Source organism: Pagrus major, chromosome 19 (assembly GCF_040436345.1).
Source record: "Pagrus major chromosome 19, Pma_NU_1.0".
In the NCBI taxonomy this organism is placed as follows: Eukaryota; Metazoa; Chordata; class Actinopteri; order Spariformes; family Sparidae; genus Pagrus; species Pagrus major.
In genome coordinates, this window is record NC_133233.1 from 29,809,223 (window position 1) to 29,832,654 (window position 23,432).

The 23,432-nt window shown below is 44.1% G+C and overlaps 1 protein-coding gene across 2 annotated transcripts; it reads left to right on the forward strand.

Annotated features, from left to right (window-relative positions):
* The first annotated feature begins 4,916 nt into the window (after positions 1–4,916).
* Positions 4,917–21,973, forward strand: aldh4a1 (aldehyde dehydrogenase 4 family, member A1). Of its 2 annotated transcripts, none has more exons than XM_073488224.1 (15): positions 4,917–5,092; positions 7,718–7,811; positions 7,897–7,989; positions 8,195–8,242; positions 9,551–9,706; positions 11,166–11,315; positions 12,280–12,354; positions 12,491–12,678; positions 13,657–13,730; positions 13,896–14,092; positions 19,637–19,684; positions 19,767–19,919; positions 20,083–20,204; positions 20,619–20,737; positions 20,817–21,973. In XM_073488224.1, the coding sequence occupies exons 1-15, from the start codon at positions 5,052–5,054 to the stop codon at positions 20,927–20,929; spliced, it is 1,671 nt and encodes a 556-aa protein (XP_073344325.1). In that variant the 5' UTR covers positions 4,917–5,051; the 3' UTR covers positions 20,930–21,973. The 2 variants fall into 2 exon arrangements, with proteins under 2 accessions (XP_073344325.1, XP_073344324.1); XM_073488223.1 differs by lacking the exon at positions 4,917–5,092 and adding an exon at positions 6,627–6,685.
* The last annotated feature ends 1,459 nt before the right edge of the window (positions 21,974–23,432 follow it).

Below are 23,432 nucleotides of genomic sequence, written 5' to 3' on the forward strand. Positions count from 1 at the left end.
CAGCAGCAAAGTGAACAGTACAGGCTGCAGCCTGGCTGAATAAAGGCGACGGCTCCTCAACATACAGCAAAGCTCCCTGGTGTTATTTCCCCACCAGCTTCACACGGGAAAGCGGGTTCACCCCGAAGGTAAACAGAAACTTCGGCCCTGGAGGAAATCACCTCCCCTGTGCTGCCCGACCACGGTCCAGGAGCCGAACCGGAGTGGTGTCACACCATGCTATCTTTGACTGGCTGTAGCTAATAGCTACTGGCTTAGCTAGCAGCTAAGCTGGAGGAGGCTGACTCCAGCACTTCAACACGTGTGTTTCCCCTCGGCAAGCCGACCGGACGTGACGTGGGGGCGTGGCAGCATCGACCATCCATTTTTTAATTCGAAGTTCGAGATTGTGAATTAATTTCGGTGACAGCCTTAGTACTTACTGTAAGAAACATTAATCACACAGAGCAGAACATACTCCAAGGGAGGGCCTGGGCCTGCACCTCCTCCTGGAGGAGGCCCGTCAGTGAGACATGAAGCCTGTCCCTGGTTTTTAAGTCTGTCAACATCAGGCTCCAGCTGACTAACTGACACAGTGAGAAAGTCATGTAGGTGAGAGTCGGATGAAGCACTTCTCAGTTTGGACTTATTAAGAGTCATCAGGCTGACAGCCTGCTCACAGACATCTCCAAAGAGGGATAACATCACCTGGCTGTGCATGTTTGCGGATCTTGCCACATCTGTGTGCAGGAGCACATCTGTAAACGTCCTGCTGGAGAAGCTCTCTGGACTCGCTGGAGGCCTGAATCAGACTGACCTTCCAAAAGTTCCATTTGAAGCTCCTCACGGACTGCATCCACATTTACAGAAAAGGTTTGCGCAAACAGCTCAAATGCTGTTATATTTCCACGAAAATCTTCAAAGCGATGGTCAAACTCCAGCAGAAGATTGCTGAGAATGTCGAGGTATTTTGGTGTCTTCCTCCATCAACCCAACTTCTCTGAGGCTGGGAAAATGTGCCAAACTTCCTGAATGTACAGACACAAAGACAAAAGGAGCAATGTAAGATGCAAGGTTCTTCATTTGATTTTCAATTGAATACCAAACATCAATCAAATGAGAAAAAAAAACTTTTTTTTGTTCATGGCTGCATTATGAAAAACAAATACTGCCATGTTCTCTGTGGTTGCCAGTGTCCTCTCTTACACTGTGGTGTGCTGGGGGGGCAGCACATCCAAGAAGGACACATCCAGACTAGATAAACTGATCAGGCGGGCCAGCTCTGTGGTCGGCATGAAGCTCGACCCTCTGGTGACGGTGGCAGAGAGGAGGACACTGGAAAAACTGCTGGATATTATGGACAATACCAGCCACCCTCTGCACACCGTCATCAGCGACCAGCGGAGCCTGTTCAGTGAAAGACTGCTCCTTCCCAAGTGCAGGACCAACAGACTTAAGAACTCCTTTCCCTCATGCCATCAGGCTGTACAACTCCTCACTTGGGGGGAGGAGGAAATAGATAGCCGGCAGTACTGCAATACTGCGTCACTGTGCAATAACTTATTTATCTATTTACCTATTTATTCACATACATACCTGGACACTCTTACTTTCGTGCAATAATTTCTGTACAATAACACATATACAGTCCTCTACATTTATATTTATTTTATTTTATTTTATTTATCCTATTTTATTTTATTTTATTTTTATTGTATTCTATTGTATTTTGTTCTATTCCTATCTTTATTTTCTATTTTTAGCTAAGAGTTTATTGTGAACTGTATGCTGCTGGAAATTCAATTTCCCTGAGGGAGTCATCCCAACGGGATCAATAAAGTGAAGTCTAAGTCTAAGTCTAAGTCTAAGTTATTGGATTTAATGCCTAGATTTAAAAAGAACATCTATTTTCCACCGACAAAGTATGCATGCATCACACAAATATAATAACATGGTTGTGATCAATAACAAGCCTAATACATTGTTTTGTGTTCAATAAAATATTAAAGTTAGATCTCACCTGTTGAGAGATGTCTGCTAAGCAACAATCAAGCAATAATCGGTCTTGGCCCACGGGCCCCAAAATGGGCAGCCTTGCTCCAGAGGATCAGAGTGAATCTGGACTGGACCAGAGGAAAGCTGTCGTTCTCTGATCCCGACACTGACACACACATACACACCTTCACACACACTTTCACTGACAGGATGTTTCCATATATTAACACTGTGGGTGATGTGAAGATTTCACCACTGAAGCTGTGTGTGACACAGCAGGTCTGACCAACTTCAGTTTGTGATCAGTAAAGTTTTTATACAGTAAAGTTTACATACAGTAAAGTTTTTATACAGTAAAGTTTGAATACAGTAAAGTTTTTATACAGTAAAGTTTTTATACAGTAAAGTGTACATACAGTAAAGTTTTTATACAGTAAAGTTTGAATACAGTAAAGTTTTTATACAGTAAAGTTTGAATACAGTAAAGTTTACATACAGTAAAGTTTTTATACAGTAAAGTTTGAATACAGTAAAGTTTTTATACAGTAAAGTTTGAATACAGTAAAGTTTTTATACAGTAAAGTGTACATACAGTAAAGTGTACATACAGTAAAGTTTTTATACAGTAAACTTTTTATACAGTAAAGTTTTTATACAGTAAAGTTTACATACAGTAAAGTTTACATACAGTAAAGTTTTTATACAGTAAAGTTTACATACAGTAAAGTTTTTATACAGTAAAGTTTACATACAGTAAAGTTTACATACAGTAAAGTTTACATACAGTAAAGTTTTTATACAGTAAAGTTTACATACAGTAAAGTTTTTATACAGTAAAGTCAGTAAATGAAAGATAAAAGAAGTTCAGACTTGACTGTCAGATATTTCTGAAGGAATATAGAGATAAAAAACAAATGGTTATGATTATGATAAAAACAGAATCACATCAACACGAGGAGGTGGAGGAGGAGGTGGTGGAGGTGGAGGAGGAGGTGGAGGAGGAGGTGGTGGAGGAGGAGGTGGTGGAGGGGGAGGTGGTGGAGGGGGAAGAGGAGGAGGAGGTGGAGGTGAAGGAGGAGGTGGAGGAGGAGGAGGTGGAGGAGGAGGTGGAGGAGGAGGTGGTGGAGGGGGAAGAGGAGGAGGAGGTGGAGGTGAAGGAGGAGGTGGTGGAGGGGGAAGAGGAGGAGGAGGTGGAGGAGGAGGAAGAGGAGGAGGTGGAGGAGGAGGTGGTGGAGGGGGAAGAGGAGGAGGAGGAGGAGGAGGTGAAGGAGGAGGAGGAGGAGGAGGAGGTGGAGGTGAAGGAGGAGGTGGAGGAGGAGGAAGAGGAGGAGCTGGAGGAGGAGGAGGTGAAGGAGGAGGAGGAGGAGGAGGTGAAGGAGGAGGAGGTGGAGGTGAAGGAGGAGGTGGAGGAGGAGGAAGAGGAGGAACTGGAGGAGGAGGAGGAGGTGAAGGAGGAGGAGGAGGAGGAGGAAGAGGAGGAGCTGGAGGAGGAGGAGGAGGTGAAGGAGGTGGAGGTGAAGGAGGAGGAGGAGGAGGAGGTGGAGGAGGAGGTGGTGGAAGAAGAGGAGGAGGAAGAGGAGGAGCTGGAGGAGGAGCTGGAGGAGGAGGAAGAGGAGGAGCTGGAGGAGGAGGTGGAGGTGAAGGAGGAGGTGGAGGAGGAGGAAGAGGAGGAGGAAGAGGAGGTGGAGGTGAAGGAGGAGGTGGAGGAGGAGGAAGAGGCACATTTTAATCTGGCACCTCACTGTCTGATAATAAAAGAAGCCAAGAAACAAAAATATGTGATTGTAATAATTCATATTTTATTGTCAACACTACGGCAGACATGTTGTGAGATCAGCTGCATTTGCTGATGGACAGACAAAGATTAAAATACTAATACTCTCCAGAATATACGTCACTCAAACTGTCTGATAAAAGACAAACAAGCAGAAACTGAAGTCTTAATAAACATTATTAACACTCAGATAAATACAGTCTTCTCATTATCGGTGCAAAACCCAACACGTATCGGCTGGAAGCCATCATCAGTGTCACGTTACACATCCTTTTATTGAACCATCCTGCTGTAATATGAAAGTAAAATCATCAGATTTAACTGAAGCAAATTACAAAAAGATTGAAAAAGATTAGCACATTACCTGGTATAATCTGCTACAGAGACATTAACTCATTAAATACAGGGGAAAAATGAATGCAGGAATAAAAAGACACCAGGATTCCCTCTATTTAATGTCAGACTTGTGTTTAAAAAACTCTTTCTGTTGTATTTTGTCTTTTTGCTGTTGTTTATTAAGACACGTGTCTGTAAAATATGGAAGACATTTAAAAAATCTATGCACAATATGAACATTTTATTTATATCTATATACATGTAGTGAATTATGCAAAACATGTATGTAAAAGAGTTGTGTAATTTAAGCAGCCATGATGTGTGAACTGTGCTGTGTGTATATACAGACATATGTGTGTATAGGTCTGAATAGTCAGCATAATGTAAATATGATGACATAATAAAGTCCATAATGTTTTACATAATGTGCAGTACGTGCTCTATGAAGTCTGTCGGATCTGATTATTATTGTTGTTGTTATTAATTCACTGTGAGTTACTGAACATGTGACAAGTTCAACAATCAGGTCAGAAAAGGGACTTCCTGCTGAGAGCTCATACGCGCCCTGTGATTGGCTGAGGATATTTTACTGTTCGCTGAATGGCCAGACGCAGACCCGCCCGTGGAAGAGTCCATTCCACAGAGGAGAGGGGGGTCTTGGCAACTATTTACGGTTTTTACACAAAAGAAGCACATTTTCTTCTGTAAAGTCATAGTTAGTGAAACATATATTTTATTACTAAACTTTCGTTACGTGAACAACGGTTCCGAGCAAGCGGAAATCTGGTTTTGAAATACGAACACCCCCGTTAGTTGTTAGAGCAGTCCGGTTAGTCGTCATCGGTCGAAGCGCCTGAAGCAGCCTGGTGATCGATACCGTGTGTATAATCTGGTATTGATCCGTGAGTCAGGTGTGTCAGAGGGTGTGTGAGTCCGTCTGAGCTTCACCTTCCTGCCGTCGGAAAAGATGCTGCGCGTGAGGGCGGCTGTGTGGCAGTCATGGCGGGGGTAGGTACCGTTTCTACACGAGCACGAGACTCCGTCACCTCCACTGTGACTACAACATGTCGGCGAGCTAATGTCGGTGAGCTAATGTCAGTGAGCCACTGTCGGCGAGCTAATGTCAGTGAGCTAATGTCGGCGAGCTAATGTCGGTGAGCTAATGTCGGTGAGCTAATGTCGGCGAGCTAATGTCGGCGAGCTAATGTCAGTGAGCCACTGTCGGCGAGCTAATGTCGGTGAGCTAATGTCGGTGAGCTAATGTCGGTGAGCTGATGTCAGTGAGCTGATGTCAGTGAGCTGATGTCAGTGAGCTAATGTCAGTGAGCTAATGTCAGTGAGCTGATGTCAGTGAGCTGATGTCAGTGAGCTAATGTCAGTGAGCTAATGTCGGTGAGCTAATGTCAGTGAGCTGATGTCAGTGAGCTAATGTCAGTGAGCTAATGTCGGTGAGCTAATGTCGGTGAGCTGATGTCAGTGAGCTGATGTCAGTGAGCTAATGTCAGTGAGCTAATGTCGGTGAGCTAATGTCAGTGAGCTGATGTCAGTGAGCTAATGTCAGTGAGCTAAGTTAAGAACCCAAGTTATCAGATAAATGTAGTGGAGTAAAAAGTACTGGAATTCGGAATTGCAAATATTATAACAAAAGTACAAGTGTTCAATTTGACGCGAGCAGTCAGTCCTGATTCAGCTCACAGTAAACAGCTGTAAATCAGTGTCTTGTGTGTGTTGGACATGAAGATGTGACACAGCTGTCATGTTCAGTCTGAGGTGCGTCTACGTGTTCACACAGGTGAGGTGAGGTGCTGGCATACAGCAGAGAGTGACTGTAAAGAGCTGATGTAGCTGGTGTGCTGACACACTCACCAACACTCTTATATAACAGTCAGATTCAGTGTTATAACCGGCGGCTGTGATTATTTAAGGGGCCCACACTTCTCAGAACCAGCGAGGGATTCTGAGAAGGAACGAAAGTTTATTTTTTTTTATCTGTGAAAACTGCAGGAAATGAAAGTCTTTTAGTTTCCAGATGTTTATTGTCGCTCACTCTCGGTGGTCAGACTAAAGCAGCTGAATCTGAGCCACATGTGGAGACGAGCTGTCGGGGGGGCTCAGGTGTGTCTTTATAGTCTGTATGAGAATATTTATCCTGCCAGCAGCCGGCCTGCCCTCCTCCCCTCGCTGTTCACTCAGTGACCTTCAGTTTAGAAAGTTTAGACTGGAGTAGTTAATCATCTATGAATGAGAGAAGGAGCCAGATATGTGCTGTGATGGTGAACCATGAAGTGAACTGGATGAAGCTGGAATAACCTGTTCAAAGCTTTTCCTGTGATCTTTTGATCTGATTCATGATTATTTTTGCTTCAATTTTCTCTGAAGAAAATATAAAAATCATGATGATGTGACATTTGTTGGGGTCTGAACCAAACGGGCAAGCAAAGCAAAAAATACTGCAGCTTCTTGTGAGTTGGATATTTCCATTAACCGTGCTGCCAGAGATCCATTTTAAATTCGGAGTGCTCTGATGCTAACGTCTCTGTGAAGATTCACCACAGTCATGAGGATTCATGGTTCACCATCAGACCGACAGGCTACAAACTGGTGATACTCATCAAACAAACATATCGTATCTAAAATAAAAGGTTGATGTCAGAAGAACAGGAGAAGCTGTTGTGTTGTTTGGACAAAGTCTGAATTTGTCATTTGTACAACTGAAACAAATGAGAAATCTGCCTGAAGACAAACACTCTTCATGTTCTTGATTATGTTTTATCAATAAAGTTCAGTTTGGCTCCTGTTGGATCCAGTTTCAGCAGCCTTGTTGATTCAGTGAAGGGGGGGGGGGTGAATGTTCTTTGGCCTCCTGAGTGCTGGAAACTTTTGAAAGCCTTAATTCAATGTGAGATAATCTGTTACGTATGAGCAGCTGTAAACTAAGGGTGTCACGATTTCGATTTTAAATCGAAATCGACCGAAATTAATTCACAATCTCGAACTTCGAGTTAAAAAATGGATCCTCGATGCTGCCACGCCCCCACGTCACGTCCGGTCGGCTTGAATCATCTTCTGTGAAGAAGACTGCAGTTACAGAAGAGAAACTAGATGGCAGGTTATTTTGTTTAAGTTTCCAGTTGACTGAAGATATAAGTTATTGTTACATTATGTTGTTAATAAAGGTTTTAAATTTGACAATGTAGTGTGGTACATTGCTAACAAAGGTCAGATATTATATTAAATAAAAGTCTAGTCTAAAAATGGCACAGCAACCTGCGCTTTAAAAAAATAAATGTAAAAATCGAGAATCGAATTGAACCGTGACCTTAGAATCGAAAATTGAATCGAATCGAGGATTTGGAGAATCGTGACACTCCTACTGTAAACTGAAGTTTGGGGCATCGTTGAAGAGGGTCAGGCTGAAACCAGCCCGCTCCTGTCTGTTCATTAAACGAATTCAACATCCTCGAACCGTGACCGAGATGTTCATGGCCAGTTCAGGTCAGTTCAGGTCAAATCCACCTGCTGATTCGAGCTGTTTTCCTGCTGACTCAGACTAAATTCCCCCTCTGAACGAGTAGAAGGTTAGAAGTCTTTGATTCGCATTAAATCATGTTTAATGTGTTTGTGTGTTTGAAGGTTGAGAACGTTCCCCTGTGCAGCTGTGGAGGTGAAGAACGAGCCGATCCTGGGCTTCACAGAAGGGAGTGCAGAAAGAAAAGAGCTGCTGAAGGTCAGAACCTGCACGTGTTCTCATGGACTCTCATTCACTCTGAACATGATTATGATTGTACCTCTTCTTCTTCTGATCACGTCAGGCCTTAGACGGTCTGAAGGGGAAGACGGAGGAGATCCCATGTGTGGTTGGAGACGAACATGTGTGGACCAAAGACATCAGATATCAGCTGTCTGTGAGTGAAGTCAACAGCTGGTTCTGTAATCAGAGTAAACTGCTGCTCTATTCACTGCCAGTTTACTGTCAGTTTACTGTCAGACCAGACTGTAGTAGATGATTGAAAAGCTGAACTGAATTGTAATATAATTTTACTTGACATTAATATTGTTTGTGTAACATCATAACTTTTACGTACTTTAACTTTCTTTGTCTTCTCAAAGCCGTTCAATCACTCGCACAAGGTGGCAAAGTTCTGCTATGCTGACAAGGTGAGCTGAAGTAAGATGCACTAGTTGTTGCACTGAACCCACCAAACTTTGGGGCCTTATTTATAATTCTTTTGGTAAGAAATCATGTAAAAATGTGTTATTTATAAAATGCGAAACTTTCTGTTTTCATATTTTTTAAAAACTTTTCTAACAAACCCGAAATCTGGCTTTTTAATTACACTGATGTAGGTCTGTCTCACAGATGAAATAATATCCATCAGTTGATGTCAGATGCAGTTTCACAGATATTACACACAGATATCAATATGTGCTTACTGATGACTATCATTGCTAACCTTCACCAGAACTGTTGTCCCTGGTTCTGAAGCCACTCTGGACCTTCTTAGATAAGATGTTTCTGATTCTCAGTTACATGTTGGACTAACTTTTCAGTGATTTGGTTGAGGAACAACAGGTTGGAAATAGGCCTTTAGTTGATCAGTCTCAGCAAGTCTAAACTGGTTTTTGTAAGAGTAGGTGCTTTTGATGTTAATGATTAATGATCAATCACCGTTAAGAATTTAACTGATTTAAAAATGTCTAAACCAACAATCGGAGACGAGCACAAATACATCAAAAAGTATTGTTACAAATTACAAATAGTTTCTTATCAAATATATCAAAATAAAACAAAATACTGGGACAACAGAATGCTTTTAATTAACACACAAATAGTTAATAATAATTAAAGAATAATAATTAATAATTAAGAATAATTTGAAAGAAGCAAAAATACTTTCGATACAAGCTGAGATCATTACATTTTAGCCATTTAGTAGCCTCAGACGCAGCTTCGCTATTAAAATGAAGTCATTATTTAGTATTATTTAGTTTATTGTTTAAGTAACTTGTAACTTTATCTGTTCTTTCAACTCCTTAATGTTGCCAACACAAAATTTTCTACTAGAAAAACTTCCAAAATACTTTAAAAATCATTAATGATTAACCTATAATCGATAGTTAAAGCAGCCAACTATCAACTATAGAAATTGCTTAAACTTTGCACAATACTTGAGGTTTTACATTAAAAATCTTTCAGCAGGAGTTTAAACAGAAAGCAGATCAGGAGTCTCAGACATGAACAGTCCAGACTTCTTCTTTTGCTGTTTTAGCTCTGACACTGTGGAACAAACTTCCTCTCAGTATAATTAATCCAGTGGCTTTGTGCTGTTTATGATTCTGTTGGTTCTGGTCACCTGTGAAGCACCGTGTAACTCTGGGTCTGACAGGAGCTTTCAGAATAAAGTTGACTTATTTATCGTAGCCTCTGCCGACCACTTTCTTTTTGTGTGAATGTGACCGATGCAGGAGCTCATCAACAAAGCCATCCTGGCATCTGTGGCAGCGAGGAGAGAGTGGGACCTGAAGCCCGCCCAGGACCGAGCCCAGGTTCTCTTCAAGGCAGCTGACGCCATCAGCGGACCCAAGAGAGCAGAAATCCTCGCCAAGACCATGATTGGACAGGTACAGCAGACCCAGGGAGACGTTTTCTACAATTAATTAAGCTTTATCAGAGACGTCAGAGGAACATAATCAACACAAGACTTCACACAGAGGGACAGAGAGGCAATGACATCATTCACACAGAGGGACAGAGAGGCAATGACATCATTCACACACAGGGACAGAGAGACAAGGACACCATTCACACACAGAGAGACAATGACATCATTCACACAGAGGGACCGAGAGACAATGACATCATTCACACAGAGGGACAGAGAGGCAATTACATCATTCACACAGAGGGACAGAGAGACAATGACACCATTCACACAGAGGGACAGAGACACAATGATACCATTCACACAGAGGGACAGAGACACAATGATACCATTCACACAGAGGGACAGAGAGACAATGACACCATTCACACAGAGGGACAGAGAGGCAATGACATCATTCACACAGAGGGACAGAGAGAGAGAGAGACAATGACATCATTCACACACAGGGACAGAGAGAGAGAGACAATGACACCATTTACACAGAGGGACAGAGAGACAATGACATCATTCACACACAGGGACAGAGAGACAAGGACACCATTCACACACAGAGAGACAATGACATCATTCACACAGAGGGACCGAGAGACAATGACACCATTCACACAGAGGGACCGAGAGACAATGACACCATTCACACAGAGGGACAGAGAGACAAGGACACCATTCACACAGAGGGACAGAGAGACAATATCATCATTCACACAGAGGGACAGAGAGGCAATGACATCATTCACACAGAGGGACAGAGAGACAATATCATCATTCACACACAGGGACAGAGAGGCAATGACATCATTCACACAGAGGGACAGAGAGACAATGACATCATTCACACAGAGGGACAGAGAGACAATGACACCATTCACACAGAGGGACAGAGAGACAATGACACCATTCACACAGAGGGACAGAGACACAATGATACCATTCACACATAGAGAGAGAAAGACAATGACATCATTCGCACAGAGACAAGGACACCATTCACACAGAGAGACAATGACATCATTCACGCAGAGAGAGAGAAAGACAATGACATCATTCGCACAGAGAGACAAGGACACCATTCACACAGAGAGACAATGACATCATTCACGCAGAGGGACAAGGACACCATTCACACAGGGACAGAGAGACAAGGACATCATTCACACACAGAGAGAGAGAAAGACAATGACATCATTCACACAGAGGGACAAGGACACCATTCACACAGATGGACAGAGACAAGGACACCATTCACACAGAGGGACAATGACATCATTCACACACATCTGTACATGTTGAATCATATTTGTATATTTGGACGTTGTAATGTAAATAACATCCTGGCTCGTCTTCATCGTCTTCATCGTCTTCATCGTCTTCATCGTCTTCTTTGTCTTCTTTGTCTTCTTTGTCTTCTTTGTCAGGGGAAGACGGTGGTCCAGGCAGAGATCGATGCTGCTGCAGAGCTGATTGACTTCTTCAGATTTAATGCCAAACATGCCATTGAGCTGCAGGACCAGCAGCCGCTGGACGCTGAGGGCAGCACCAACACCATGCTGTACCGTGGACTGGAGGTCCGTTCAGCTTCACGCTTTATGTTTTCACTCTGTCAGAACTGATGTGATGTGAAGTCCACCACGAGACGTTTGACCTGTTCAGAAATCTGACTGGTGACATTATTGTTGCTTTGATCATCCGCCATCATCCTGTAAACTAGAAATCAGCTTCAGACTCCAGAAAATAAGAATAATTATAATATTGTGGTCGGCTTCATATCAGCTCCCAGAACACATGTGGCCCAGTCAGCTCCCAGAACACATGTGGCCCAGTCAGCTCCCAGAACACATGTGGCCCAGTCAGCTCCCAGAACACATGTGGCCCAGTCAGCTCCCAGAACACATGTGGCCCAGTCAGCTCCCAGAACACATGTGGACCTGTCAGCTCCCAGAACACATGTGGACCAGTCAGCTCCCAGAACACATGTGGCCCAGTCAGCTCCCAGAACACATGTGGACCAGTCAGCTCCCAGAACACATGTGGACCTGTCAGCTCCCAGAACACATGTGGACCTGAGACATCAGGACTGTTTACAGTCTCACATACAGTTTACCTTTATTACTGTTCAGTAAATTAATATGTCCCTTCACCTCCTCCTCTGCCTCCTCCCTCACCTCCTCCCCACCTCCTCCTCTGCCTCCTCCCTCACCTCCTCCCTCACCTCCTCCCCACCTCCTCCTCTGCCTCCTCCCTCACCTCCTCCCCACCTCCTCCTCTGCCTCCTCCCTCACCTCCTCCCTCACTTCCTCCTCTGCCTCCTCCCTCACCTCCTCCCCACCTCCTCCTCTGCCTCCTCCCTCACCTCCTCCCTCACTTCCTCCTCTGCCTCCTCCCCACCTCCTCCTCTGCCTCCTCCCTCACCTCCTCCCTCACCTCCTCCCCACCTCCTCCTCTGCCTCCTCCCTCACCTCCTCCCCACCTCCTTCCCTGCCTCCCCCCTCACCTCCTCCTCTGCCTCCTCCCCACCTCCTCCCCCCTCAGGGCTTCGTTGCAGCTGTGGCACCCTTTAACTTCACTGCTATTGGTGGAAACCTGGCAGGAACCCCGGCTCTGATGGTGAGTGTGAATATGTGAGTATGTCATGAGTGCATCAGTGGGCGAGGGGGGGTTGGGGGGGTCAGAGTGTGTGTGTGTTGTGTTGAGTGTGTGTGCGTGTCGAGTGTTGTGTACCTGAGCTGCTGGTGTGTTTCAGGGTAACGTGGTCCTGTGGAAGCCCAGTGACACGGCCATGTCTGCCAGCTACCTTGTCTACAAAGTCCTGAGGGAGAGCGGTCTGCCTCCAAACATCATCCAGTTCCTCCCAGCCGATGGTCCCGTGTTCGGAGACGCCATCACCTCCTCTCAGCACCTGGCAGGCATCAACTTCACCGGCAGCGTCCCGTAAGGACGTTTCTTTGATATGAGTTTTGTTTGAGACGAGGATGCTGCTTCCATCGACACGTTAAAGTGTCTTCACCCTCTGGTCTCTGAATCCAGGGTGCTTCAGTCCTGTGAGATACAAACAAGCCACTGATGATGATCAGGCTGTTTGATTATGTTCGTTGCTATAATGCCACATGGTATTATAAATAGTTATTAGACCGTAAAACCAAAAGAAAAACTAAACAGACTGATCATTTATAATATTTTACTCCACACAAGAGAAACATGAAGAGATGTTTGAGTCGTGTAGCTCGAGGCCTCAAAGTGTCACACATGTAGAAATATTAACATTTTTATCTTTGTACTCCTGCAAACGCACCAAAACACAAACAGTGTAACTGGTTCTGTGGCCACAGCCTGCAGGTGACCCATCCTGCAGGTGACCCGTCCTGCAGGTGACCCGTCCGGCACCACATTAATGCTGCTGACTCATCGTAGACTTCTATCCTGTCTGTAAATCAGTGATCAGCCATTTTGTGATTGTCATCGGCTCTTTATGCACAGTTCAGTAACACAGCTTGTGATTGGTGGAGAAACCGTCGTCATGGATTTGAATTAAGACAGAAAATGGAACTTAAATTGATGTGATCAGGTAATGTGACTATTTTATTATTTGAATCTTTGGCTGCAGGTTTGTGTGTTCACACACAACAATATGATTTTATATTGTGATTAGTTTGCTGTTGCTGCTGCAGGTTGAGACACCCACATGTCTCCACGCGTCTCCACACGTCTCCGCACGTCTCCACGCGTCTCCTCACCTGCTGTGTGGATTAAAATATGCTCACTGTGTCTTTAAAACAACTTTCCAGCACCACAACGTAATCATTGAAACTAAATTAATGTGTATTTTTCAGCTGAATTATCTTGTAGTCTTTGTGTTGTAGATGAAATGAGACAGTGAAGAAGTGACCGTCACTGCATCTGTTTCTGCAGGACGTTCAAGCGTCTCTGGAAGCAGGTGGCCCAGAACCTGGACACCTACAGGAACTTCCCTCGACTGGCAGGAGGTGAGCAGAAACACCACCTCCAGCCTGGGACTGATGGTTTATACACACAGCTCAGCCTCCACCCAGGAGGTCACATGACACAGAAACACCATCATCATCCTCAGTGGAGGATTAAAAGCTGGTCTGTGATGTGTGTGTTGATCTACGTGTTAAAATCTTTTTCAGAGTGCGGTGGGAAGAATTTCCACTTTGTCCACAAGTCGGCGGACGTTGAGAGCGTGGTGAAGGGGACGATCCGCTCAGCGTTTGAGTATGGAGGTCAGAAGTGTTCAGCCTGCTCCAGGATGTACGTCCCAGACAGCATGTGGCCGAGGATCAGACAGGAGCTGCTGGACATCCACAAGCACATCACAGTGGGAGACGTGAGTCCAAACTGCACCAATGTCCACATAGAAAGACAAGTTGTCCTTTAATCCTGCTGCCAGCAGACTTTATCTTCATTACTGATGAGGCTGCAGTTTATTATCTCAATTATTCTTTTAGTGACTGTAGAGGCTAAACCTAGTGCTTAAAGCCACTGAGGGGCTGCATAGAGGGCTGAACTTAGGTTGACGCGCTTGCCGAACACTGCGAGACACAGACGACTTCGGAATCGGTTAATTTGCGATCGTGGTTTATTTTTCTCACCAAAACATCTTCTAATGTGATCAATTGTTGCTGATCCATTTGGTGAGAGTGACTGCTTATTCAATGATGTTCCCTTGAATGTTGCACCGCAGTCGAAGACCACCCGCAGAGCCCCTTTTCTTGGATGATACACACCGTGGTGGGGGAGATACCAAATCCTGCCACTTCCCCGTTCAAGCTGCTGTGCAGGTACTTTTTCTGCATACCCCTTGCTGATCATCACATCCAGGTAGGTTTTATACTCCTCATAAAACTCCTCATTCTTAAGGAACTTCCCTTGGGCAGAGACACGACATCCCTCTTAAAGGGCAGTCTTAAGCTGTAGTGACCTTCGTTGAGTGTTGCAGAACTCTCCGCCATCTCCATGAACTTAACGTCCTCTCTTGAGAGTCCCTTCTCCTCTGTGGCTCTCTCGTTGAAGTCATGGTTGTACTGCTCACTCAACATTTGTTCCAACCGGCTCACAGAGATCTTGTTGACGCTTACAGAAGGGAACTTGCCTTCCAGGCTGCTGCCATTTCCATGCACAGGACCATTTATGACCCAACCCAGTGCTGTTCTTATAGCATATGGGCCCTCCCCTTGGCTATTTACGACCTCCCAGGGCTCCAACATCCTGGGAGCGTTGCTACCAATCAACAAATCGACATTAGCCTTTAAACTGGGGATTTTTACCTTTGACAGGTATGGCCACTTTGCCAGATCCTCTTCCTTCACGATATTGTCCAGACTTACAGGCATCTTCTTCTGTGTAAGGACTTCTGGAAGCTTATAGAACAGGTTGTTTCCCAAGCCAGATACCTCCAGGCTGGACAGTGAATACAGTCATGGAAAAAATTATTAGACCACCCTTGTTTTCTTCAATTTCTTGTTCATTTTAATACCTGGTACCACTAAAGGTATAATACAATGAACACGACAAAAAATGCAGCTGATCACATAATACTTTATGTCCTATTTGACATTCTTAAGCTTAATTGTATTCCCAGGGTATATAAGAGGCCATTTCATGTCATAAGCAGCACTGCACATGCAAAGGCTTAGAGTGGTTTCCTGCTTACATTCAAGCCATAGCACAACTCAGAAGTTGTCAGCTCTCACATAATGCCTAAAACAAAAGAATTATGTGAAGCCACAAAGGCAGCCATCTTGGCACTGCTGGAAATTGGCATGAGTGAGAGACAGGTAGCAAAAAAACTAAAGATCTCCAAGACAGCTGTTCATTACAACAAGAAAAAACAAGCCGAACACGGCACTACCAAATTGCTACCTGGCCGCGGCAGGAAACGTCTCTCTACCCCACGAGATGACCGTGCACTCGTCCGTTCCTGTGTCAGGAATCGTCGTCAGACCTCCAGGGACCTTAAAAATGAGTGGGCACTGTCGAGAAATGTGACTTGTTCGGCAAGGACAGTTCGAAACCGACTTGTTGAAGCTGGTCTGAAGTCACACAGAGCACGGAAGAAGCCCTTCATCAACGAAAGGCACAGGAAGGCCCGGTTACTCTTTGCTAGGGATCACAAGGATTGGACTGTTGATGATTGGGCTAAGGTTCTCTTCAGTGATGAATCCAATTTTGAGTTGATGCCCACTCCAGCTAACTTACTGGTTAGGAGGAGGCCTGGAGAAGCCTACAAACCAGACTGTCTTGCCCCTACAGTAAAACATGGGGGTGGATCAGTGATGATCTGGGGTTGTTTCAGTATGAGTGGAACAGGGCAAATGCAATTGTGTGAAGGGCGAATGAACCAGGTCATGTACAGGGCTACTCTTGAAAACAGTCTTCTTCCATCAGCTGGAAAACTCTTTCCTGCCTCGAATGACTGGATTTTCCAACAAGACAATGCCCCTTGCCACACAGCAAGGTCAGTTAAAGCCTGGATGGAGAACCACAAAATTCGCACCATGCCTTGGCCTGCTCAATCACCAGATCTGAATCCAGTTGAAAACCTATGGAAAATCATCAAACTCAAAATGGAGAACCACAAGCCCAAAAACAAAGCAAATTTGTTTGAATTTGTGCAACAGGAATGGGCTGCTGTGACAGCAGAACAATGTCAGAAGCTGGTGGAGAGCATGCCAAGACGCATGGCTTCAGTCATCAAAAACAATGGTTACGCAATCAAATACTAACTCCTGTGTGTATCATGTGTTTAAAGCAAACAGAAAAGAAAACATGGAATGCTTAAAAGCAGTGTTTTTGGCAGTACAGTGCCATAGCTATTGATGTAAGAACTTAAGTGATTTTGGTTACTATCAAGAAAACCATGGAAAATGGCTAGATATCAGCTCTTAAATTAAACTCTTACGAGCTATTTTTGTTGTTATCATTATATTTGTCCAAACAAATGTACCTTTAGTTGAACCAGGCATTAAAATGAACAAGAAATTGAAGAAAACAAGGGTGGTCTAATAATTTTTTCCATGACTGTAAGCCGGGACGACCCTTTCCTGTCCCATGGTTTGAAGGAGAAAACTGGTCCGTCGACCAGTAATGTTGAGCCTTTGCATGAGATGCTCCGAACAAAAGGTGGCTGTGCTGCCGGGATCCAAAAAAGCGTATGTGTTGATTACACGATCACCTTTGATGGACTTAACTTGGACTGGGAGGATGGAAAGAAGACAGCGATCGTCTCCGGCCCCTGTATGTCCACATGTTTAATGAGATGCTGTTGTATTACATGTCGCAGGCTCCTTAGACCTTGTATTTGTTCTTTCTTTGTTCCTTTTGTCAACGTGGAGCACACTGGGATGACTCTGGCCACACACCCTGCAGAGCAAACGATTGTCACACTCTCGACTCAAGTGCCCAGCACATAAACAGCCGAGACAAAGCTCCTGTTCCTTTAGGAAGCTTATTTTATCTCTGTGCTTCTTTCTTGTAAACTGTTGAAATTTTTCCAATAAATGATTTCCAGAACAACACACACAGGTTGACTTCACTGCAGAACCATATGATGGTGCATCTCCCTTTGAATCCCTGGAGCTCTCGGCTGGTTGCATGGGTGCGATGGTGGTGGCAAAACTATTTCCTCTGATTTTAGTAGGTGGTTGCGATTTCATCCTGCTGCTGACCTTAGAGCTAGATGATCCAGATGCAACATCGCGAATGTCACCAAACAGAGGGTCAGATATTATTCGAACCTGTCTTTCGATAAATGCAACCAGGTCTTTAAAAAGTGCTCCTTGTCCAGATGTTTCCAATATGTCGTGTGCGACGATCCTCCATCGCTCCCTCAGTTTATATGGCAATTTAGACATGACAGCTCTCATATTACTTGGGATATCCAATTCTCGCACATACTGCAGCTTCTCCATCACGTTACAACATGAACGCAGGTACAGAGAATAATTTTGCAACGCATTTACATCCTCTGCCTTTACTGTTGGCCAGGCCAAGACCTTTTCAAATGTATGCAGTAGCGATCTTGAACTCATTGCCGAAGTGTTGTTGAAGTAGCAGTTTTGCCTGTGCATAACCATACTCAGGAGCCATATGCTGACAACTCCGAACCAGTTCCCGTGGCTGTCCTCTTGTAAATTGTTCGAGGTAATACAAACAATCACCTCTACTGACCTTCTGCTCCACACCTTGCTCAAATGCTCTCTTGAAGGAAATAAACTGAAGTGGGTCCCCGTCAAATACAGGAATGTCTCTTGCGGGCAATAACATTAAACGTTGCTGGTATACAAGGGCTGACGTTATTTCGTTCTGCCTTTCCATTATAGCACAAATACTTCCAAATTGCCTTTCATCCAATGGCTGAGTGTTCAACGGTGTGTGTTCCAAAGGCTGTGAGAATGCATTTAATGGTATTGTGGGACAGACATCTTGTACCCTTGGATCCATCCGTTCACTCTGTCTGATGGTGCATTGTTGGCTAGCCTCCCTTGCTAACGTAGTAGCTGGTACTTGGTTGAATGTTGGCAATGACTGATCCTTTGACAATTGTTTATTCTGTTTTACAGGACTGTATGCTTTGGCCATCAGGTTGAGCTTGATAGGTTGTTTGGTTTTCTTGTCCAGGTAAGAATTCATTGCATTTGTTGATGACTTAGAAACGCTTTGGATGTCAGAGGCCTGTAGGACTGCTAGTTTAGCAGTGGATGCGGCTAGTTTGGTTTCCAACTCAAGCTGCTCCTTTTTCCTTTTGAGCTGTTGTTCTTGTTCCTCCAAGGCGTGCATTTTTTGTAACGCTGCAGCATGAGCAAGCAACGCGGCTCTTTCAGCCTCAGCTTTAACTCTTGTTGAGGAGGCAGTGCTTGACCTTCCACTACGCGAGCTTTTTCTGCTTGAGTGTTTGCTGGCCACATTTGAGATACTGTCCTCTGGGTTCACATCATCTTTGTCATCATCATTGTGACTCTTTAATGTATGTTCAGCACCTGATGATGTTTGTTCAGCACCTGATGATGTTTGTTCAGCACCTGATAACCATCTTTTCACATTTGACATAAGATCATCATTGCTTATCATTTTTGCTTTGAACCATTATGGCTCGTTATGGTGCAATGTTCCGTGTTTACATGCTTGTGGCTTCTTTTTCCAGGACCATGAAGCTCCGTCATTAGCGAGTTTTGGGCTTAAATGTAGAGGCTAAACCTAGTGCTTAAAGCCACTGAGGGGCTGCATAGAGGGCTGAACTTAGGTTGACGCGCTTGCCGAACACTGCGAGACACAGACGACTTCGGAATCGGTTAATTTGCGATCATGGTTTATTTTTCTCACCAAAACATCTTCTAGTGTGAACAAAGTCCATGCACCATTACCGACGCGACTCGCCTGCCGCAGCATGACAGAGCGGTCGAAAACTGTGTGCTCTTCCCCTTTGCAGCACCTGACCCCTGACCCTGGAACAATAACTCCCACCTATGTAGACTCCCCTTTCGTGGTGCGCTGAGGACACCTACTGGCCCCATACAGACACGCAGTCACACAGAAATGGCTCATACAGTGACGTTAAAAGTCTTTGTCCAGGCTCAGAGTGACGTCTCCACACAGTGTCCCATGTGAGACAGACGAGCAGCACATCTGAGCAGCAGAAAATATTCAACATGTGACTGAAACAATCAATTATCAGAAAGCTGCAGATGAATTTTCTGATCATCAATTTATCGATTAATCAATTAATCGACTCCAACTGTGAGCTAATGAGCAAACACCTGATGCAAACAATGCTAACAATGCTGCTGAGATGACGTCACATGACCTGCTGAACACAGACAGACTGAGGACAGTGTGTCTGATGTTAATGACGTTTCTTCTTCCTCTCCTCCAGCCAGTGGAAGACTTCAGCACCTTTTTCTCAGCTGTGATCGATGACAAGGTGAGTCCACGTCCTCTCTGAAATCATCCTGATGTCTCCTGTGTGTTACTGACTGTATGTCCTTGTCCGTCTCCTGCCGAAGTCGTTTGCTCGGATCAAGAAGTGGCTCGACCACGCTAAGTCCTCGTCTAATCTGAAAGTCATCGCCGGTGGTAACTGTGACGACAGGAAGGGTTACTTTGTGGAGCCGACCATCGTGGAGACCACAGACCCTCAGGACGCCATCATGAACGAGGTACAGCCCGTCTGTCCTGGCTCATACCGAGCTGAGCAGCCGGACCTCCTGTTTAACTTCACATGAGCACAAACTGAACTCCTTTCTGAACACATCTCTGACAGTAAACAACATTTATTCACAGCAGACTTGAATAATAATCTTTGTACAAACTGTTCTGCAGGAGATCTTTGGGCCTGTACTCTCAGTGTATGTTTATCCTGAGAAGGACTACAGGGAGGTGCTGCAGCTGATAGACAACACGTCTCCATACGCCCTCACAGGAGCTGTGTACGCTCAGGACAAGTAAGACATGCTCATCGTCACACTCACGTGTTTGTAGGACGAGAAAGACGCTGTTACCTCAGAGCGTCCTGCTGAGGCCGGCCTGGTTGTTACGGAGTTTCTGACCGGACGATAAGTTCAGCTCACCTCCTGCATGGAAAGACTTTTACTGCATATTCATGTGTTTTATTTTGTTTTTTATTTTTTATCTAACTGTTATTTTACCAGCCTGAGTCCTGGCTCGGTTGAGCTTGTGCACCCACTTCAGACAGGGTGCACGCTAACACTGTTAGCTCAGCAGCTACAGTGAAGAGTTCAGCTTATTAAAGGGTTAAATGACGTCTTTTCAGATCAGTTTTGGATCTCGGGGGTTCTGGACGCTTGGATCACAGCAGGAGAGCTGTATGTTTGACACATGAAGTTTGTTTGTTGCAGGAGTGTGATCCAGGAGGCAGCTAAAGCTTTGAGGAACGCTGCAGGGAACTACTACGTCAACGATAAATCCACCGGCTCCATCGTAGCTCAGCAGCCGTTTGGTGGCGCCAGAGCTTCAGGTAGGAGCCGGTTCTCCTTGTCTGACTGCAGCCGAGTGTTGATTGTTGCAGGTCGTTTCAGTCTTTCCTCTTCACCCAGGAACCAACGACAAACCCGGTGGTCGACACTACGTCCTGAGATGGACGTCGCCGCAGGTGGTGAAGGAGACCCACGTCCCCCTCCAAGACTGGAGGTACCCCTACATGGGCTGAGTCCAGTACTGCAGCCTGCTGGTCCAATCTGAGCCCTCCGTCTCCCAATCAGCTGATTCTCCAATCACCAACAACTCATCGGGCTCCTGTGAAATGAATCTGTCTCTTTGCACTGAATCTGGACTTGAATGAATGTATGTGAGGAAATGAGTGATGAACAGTCTTCCATCCATCCAACCGGAGCTGACGAGCCTTGCTGATCGGTTCTGACCGTTATGCTGCTGCTTCGTTGATCCTGGAGAATCATCAGTCATTAGGAGTCAGAGACGAACTGCTGATGTTCAACATTAAAGGTTTTATTCTGTTTTTAAATGAATCAAATTCCAGCTCAATTAGTTGATTAATCAAAATAATCTGCAACAATTTCAATAATTGATAAATAATTTGAGTCATTTTTTTAATCTCAGTAGTAAAATTCACTGGTCCCATAAATATTTTCCTCCTTTTCTTCTTCTGTAGTGAAGAACTGAAGTCGTCACCTGAACTGTGATGAACAATCTGATAATTATTCCTGGTAGATTAATCGATGTTATCCTGTTTTAGGTCAATGTGAGGACAAAGTGTTCCTCTGAGTATGTTACAGCTCTGAACCGTCCAAAGTTGAGTTTAACTATGAAACGAGTTTGTGATGATCTGAATGAAACTAATTGATTAGAGAGAAGAGAAGCCGTCTGCGTGGAAACGCTCGTGTTTCCTCTTTTGTCCAGATTTGTTCGGTCTGTGTGTCCCAGTTAAAATCCGTCTTCTTTAGTGGCGCTGACGTGTTGGAGGACGGCTGCACTCGTCTTCTCAAACTGTCTCAAAGACTCTTTAACACACCTGAACGTCACGTGTCTTCAGTTCTGATTGCGTCCGCAGTGACTTCAGTTTCTGCTGGTTTGTCTTCGATCAGTTTTAGAGAGCAGAGTATTTTGTATTTTAATCGTTGGCTGTCCTCAAACAAATGCTGCTGATTTATTATATTTTCAGACCGTGCCTGCCTTAGCAACTCTGTAAATTCAGATAGTTAATTTTTGACAAATAAATATTAAATTATTACTATCACATTTGTGTTTTTGTGTTTCTTGGCTTCTGTTGTCATCACTGACTTCAGACCAGCTGTTTGTCCTCCGGTGGTTTTGCACCACGACGCAGTGCTGTCCCGAAACGAGAACAAACTAACACTAACAAGATGGTATGTTGACATATTCAGTGATCATCATCATGGTTGAATATAAGTTGAAGGTAAAGTAATCTATTACCTCACCAATTCAGTATTGATCCCAGCACTCTGCACCGCTGTGTTCTTCTTTACATTCACAGAAACAGGCCGACAGTTAGCATGTTGTTGTTGAGATCAATACATTCTGAATAATTGGATCATGTATTGATTCATATATGGACACATTAACCCTGAAGAAGTGAATAGTTGGTTATTGATCACTCAGCAAACTAAAGACGATCAGACAAACACGGCATCTTCCTTTATCTTCCTGCAGGACGACCGACGCAAGGATGGAAATGTTGTTATTAAAACACTAAAAGTCATTTCTAAGCACATTATTGTTGTTGTTGTTGTTGTTGTGAGGGGGTGAAATCAGCTGATCTCTGGATAAACAGTCACAGTGACATTACCATGCCAACTCACATACACTGCCTCCAGGCCAGTAGATGGCGCTGTGTCATCACTTCAGCCACATTTCACTTCAACAAACGTCTGGATCGTCCCTGAGCTCAAGTCTCCGGCTGTCAGCCAACATCAGCTATCAGAAGTTCAAAGATAAACAAGTGGAAATTACAATAAACCTCATTTATGAGTAATGATCTGCAGTTCTGCTCCGACCCGCGTCGACTACACTTTGTACACAATGCACACTCATTTACTCTGAGGGATCAATAAAGGAATGGATCAGTGTATTTCATGTGTTGTGTGTCTCTGCTGGTTGTGTTGTGATTGTATTCAGATGTTGTTTAAATTCTCTGAGGCTGTTTATATCTGTGATTATGATCCGTCCTGTGCTTTTGTTTGGTCGACATCATTAATCGAGTAATTTAATCTCTCTGCAGCACTTTGGTCAACAAATCTGCTCTATAAAGAAACCATGACGTCATCCTGTAGAAACCTTTTTAGATTAAATACCCAGATTCATTCATATGATACCAGACAGGTTGATCATCTTCATCCTCCTTTTAATTAAAGACACATTAAGAGCTTGTCATCTTTACACATTTATAAAAGACACCTGTCATCACAGTTAATTCATGAAGTCTAGTGTTTCCTTGTATATATATATATATATATATATATATATATATATATATATATATATACAATATATAAAAATATGGAAATACATTTTAAACAGAATAAAAAAACTTTCTGTTTAAAATGTATTTCCATATTTTTACTGGATCACTTTCTATTGATTTAGTTATTTTCTGTTTATTGTGTTTTATTTTGTCGATATTTGGCATTTGTTGTATTTTTTCAGATGTTGTATAAATATATTAAGTATTGTTTCTA

Excerpts from the sequence above, each read along its gene's own strand:
- aldh4a1 (XM_073488223.1), top strand. The coding sequence starts at position 6,642 with ATGAGGATTCATGGTTCACCATCAGACCGACAGGCTACAAACTG. Across the intron at positions 12,679-13,656 it reads AACTTCACCGGCAGCGTCCC|GACGTTCAAGCGTCTCTGGA; the intron begins GTAAGGACGTTT and ends CTGTTTCTGCAG. Across the intron at positions 20,205-20,618 it reads GCTGTGTACGCTCAGGACAA|GAGTGTGATCCAGGAGGCAG; the intron begins GTAAGACATGCT and ends TGTTTGTTGCAG.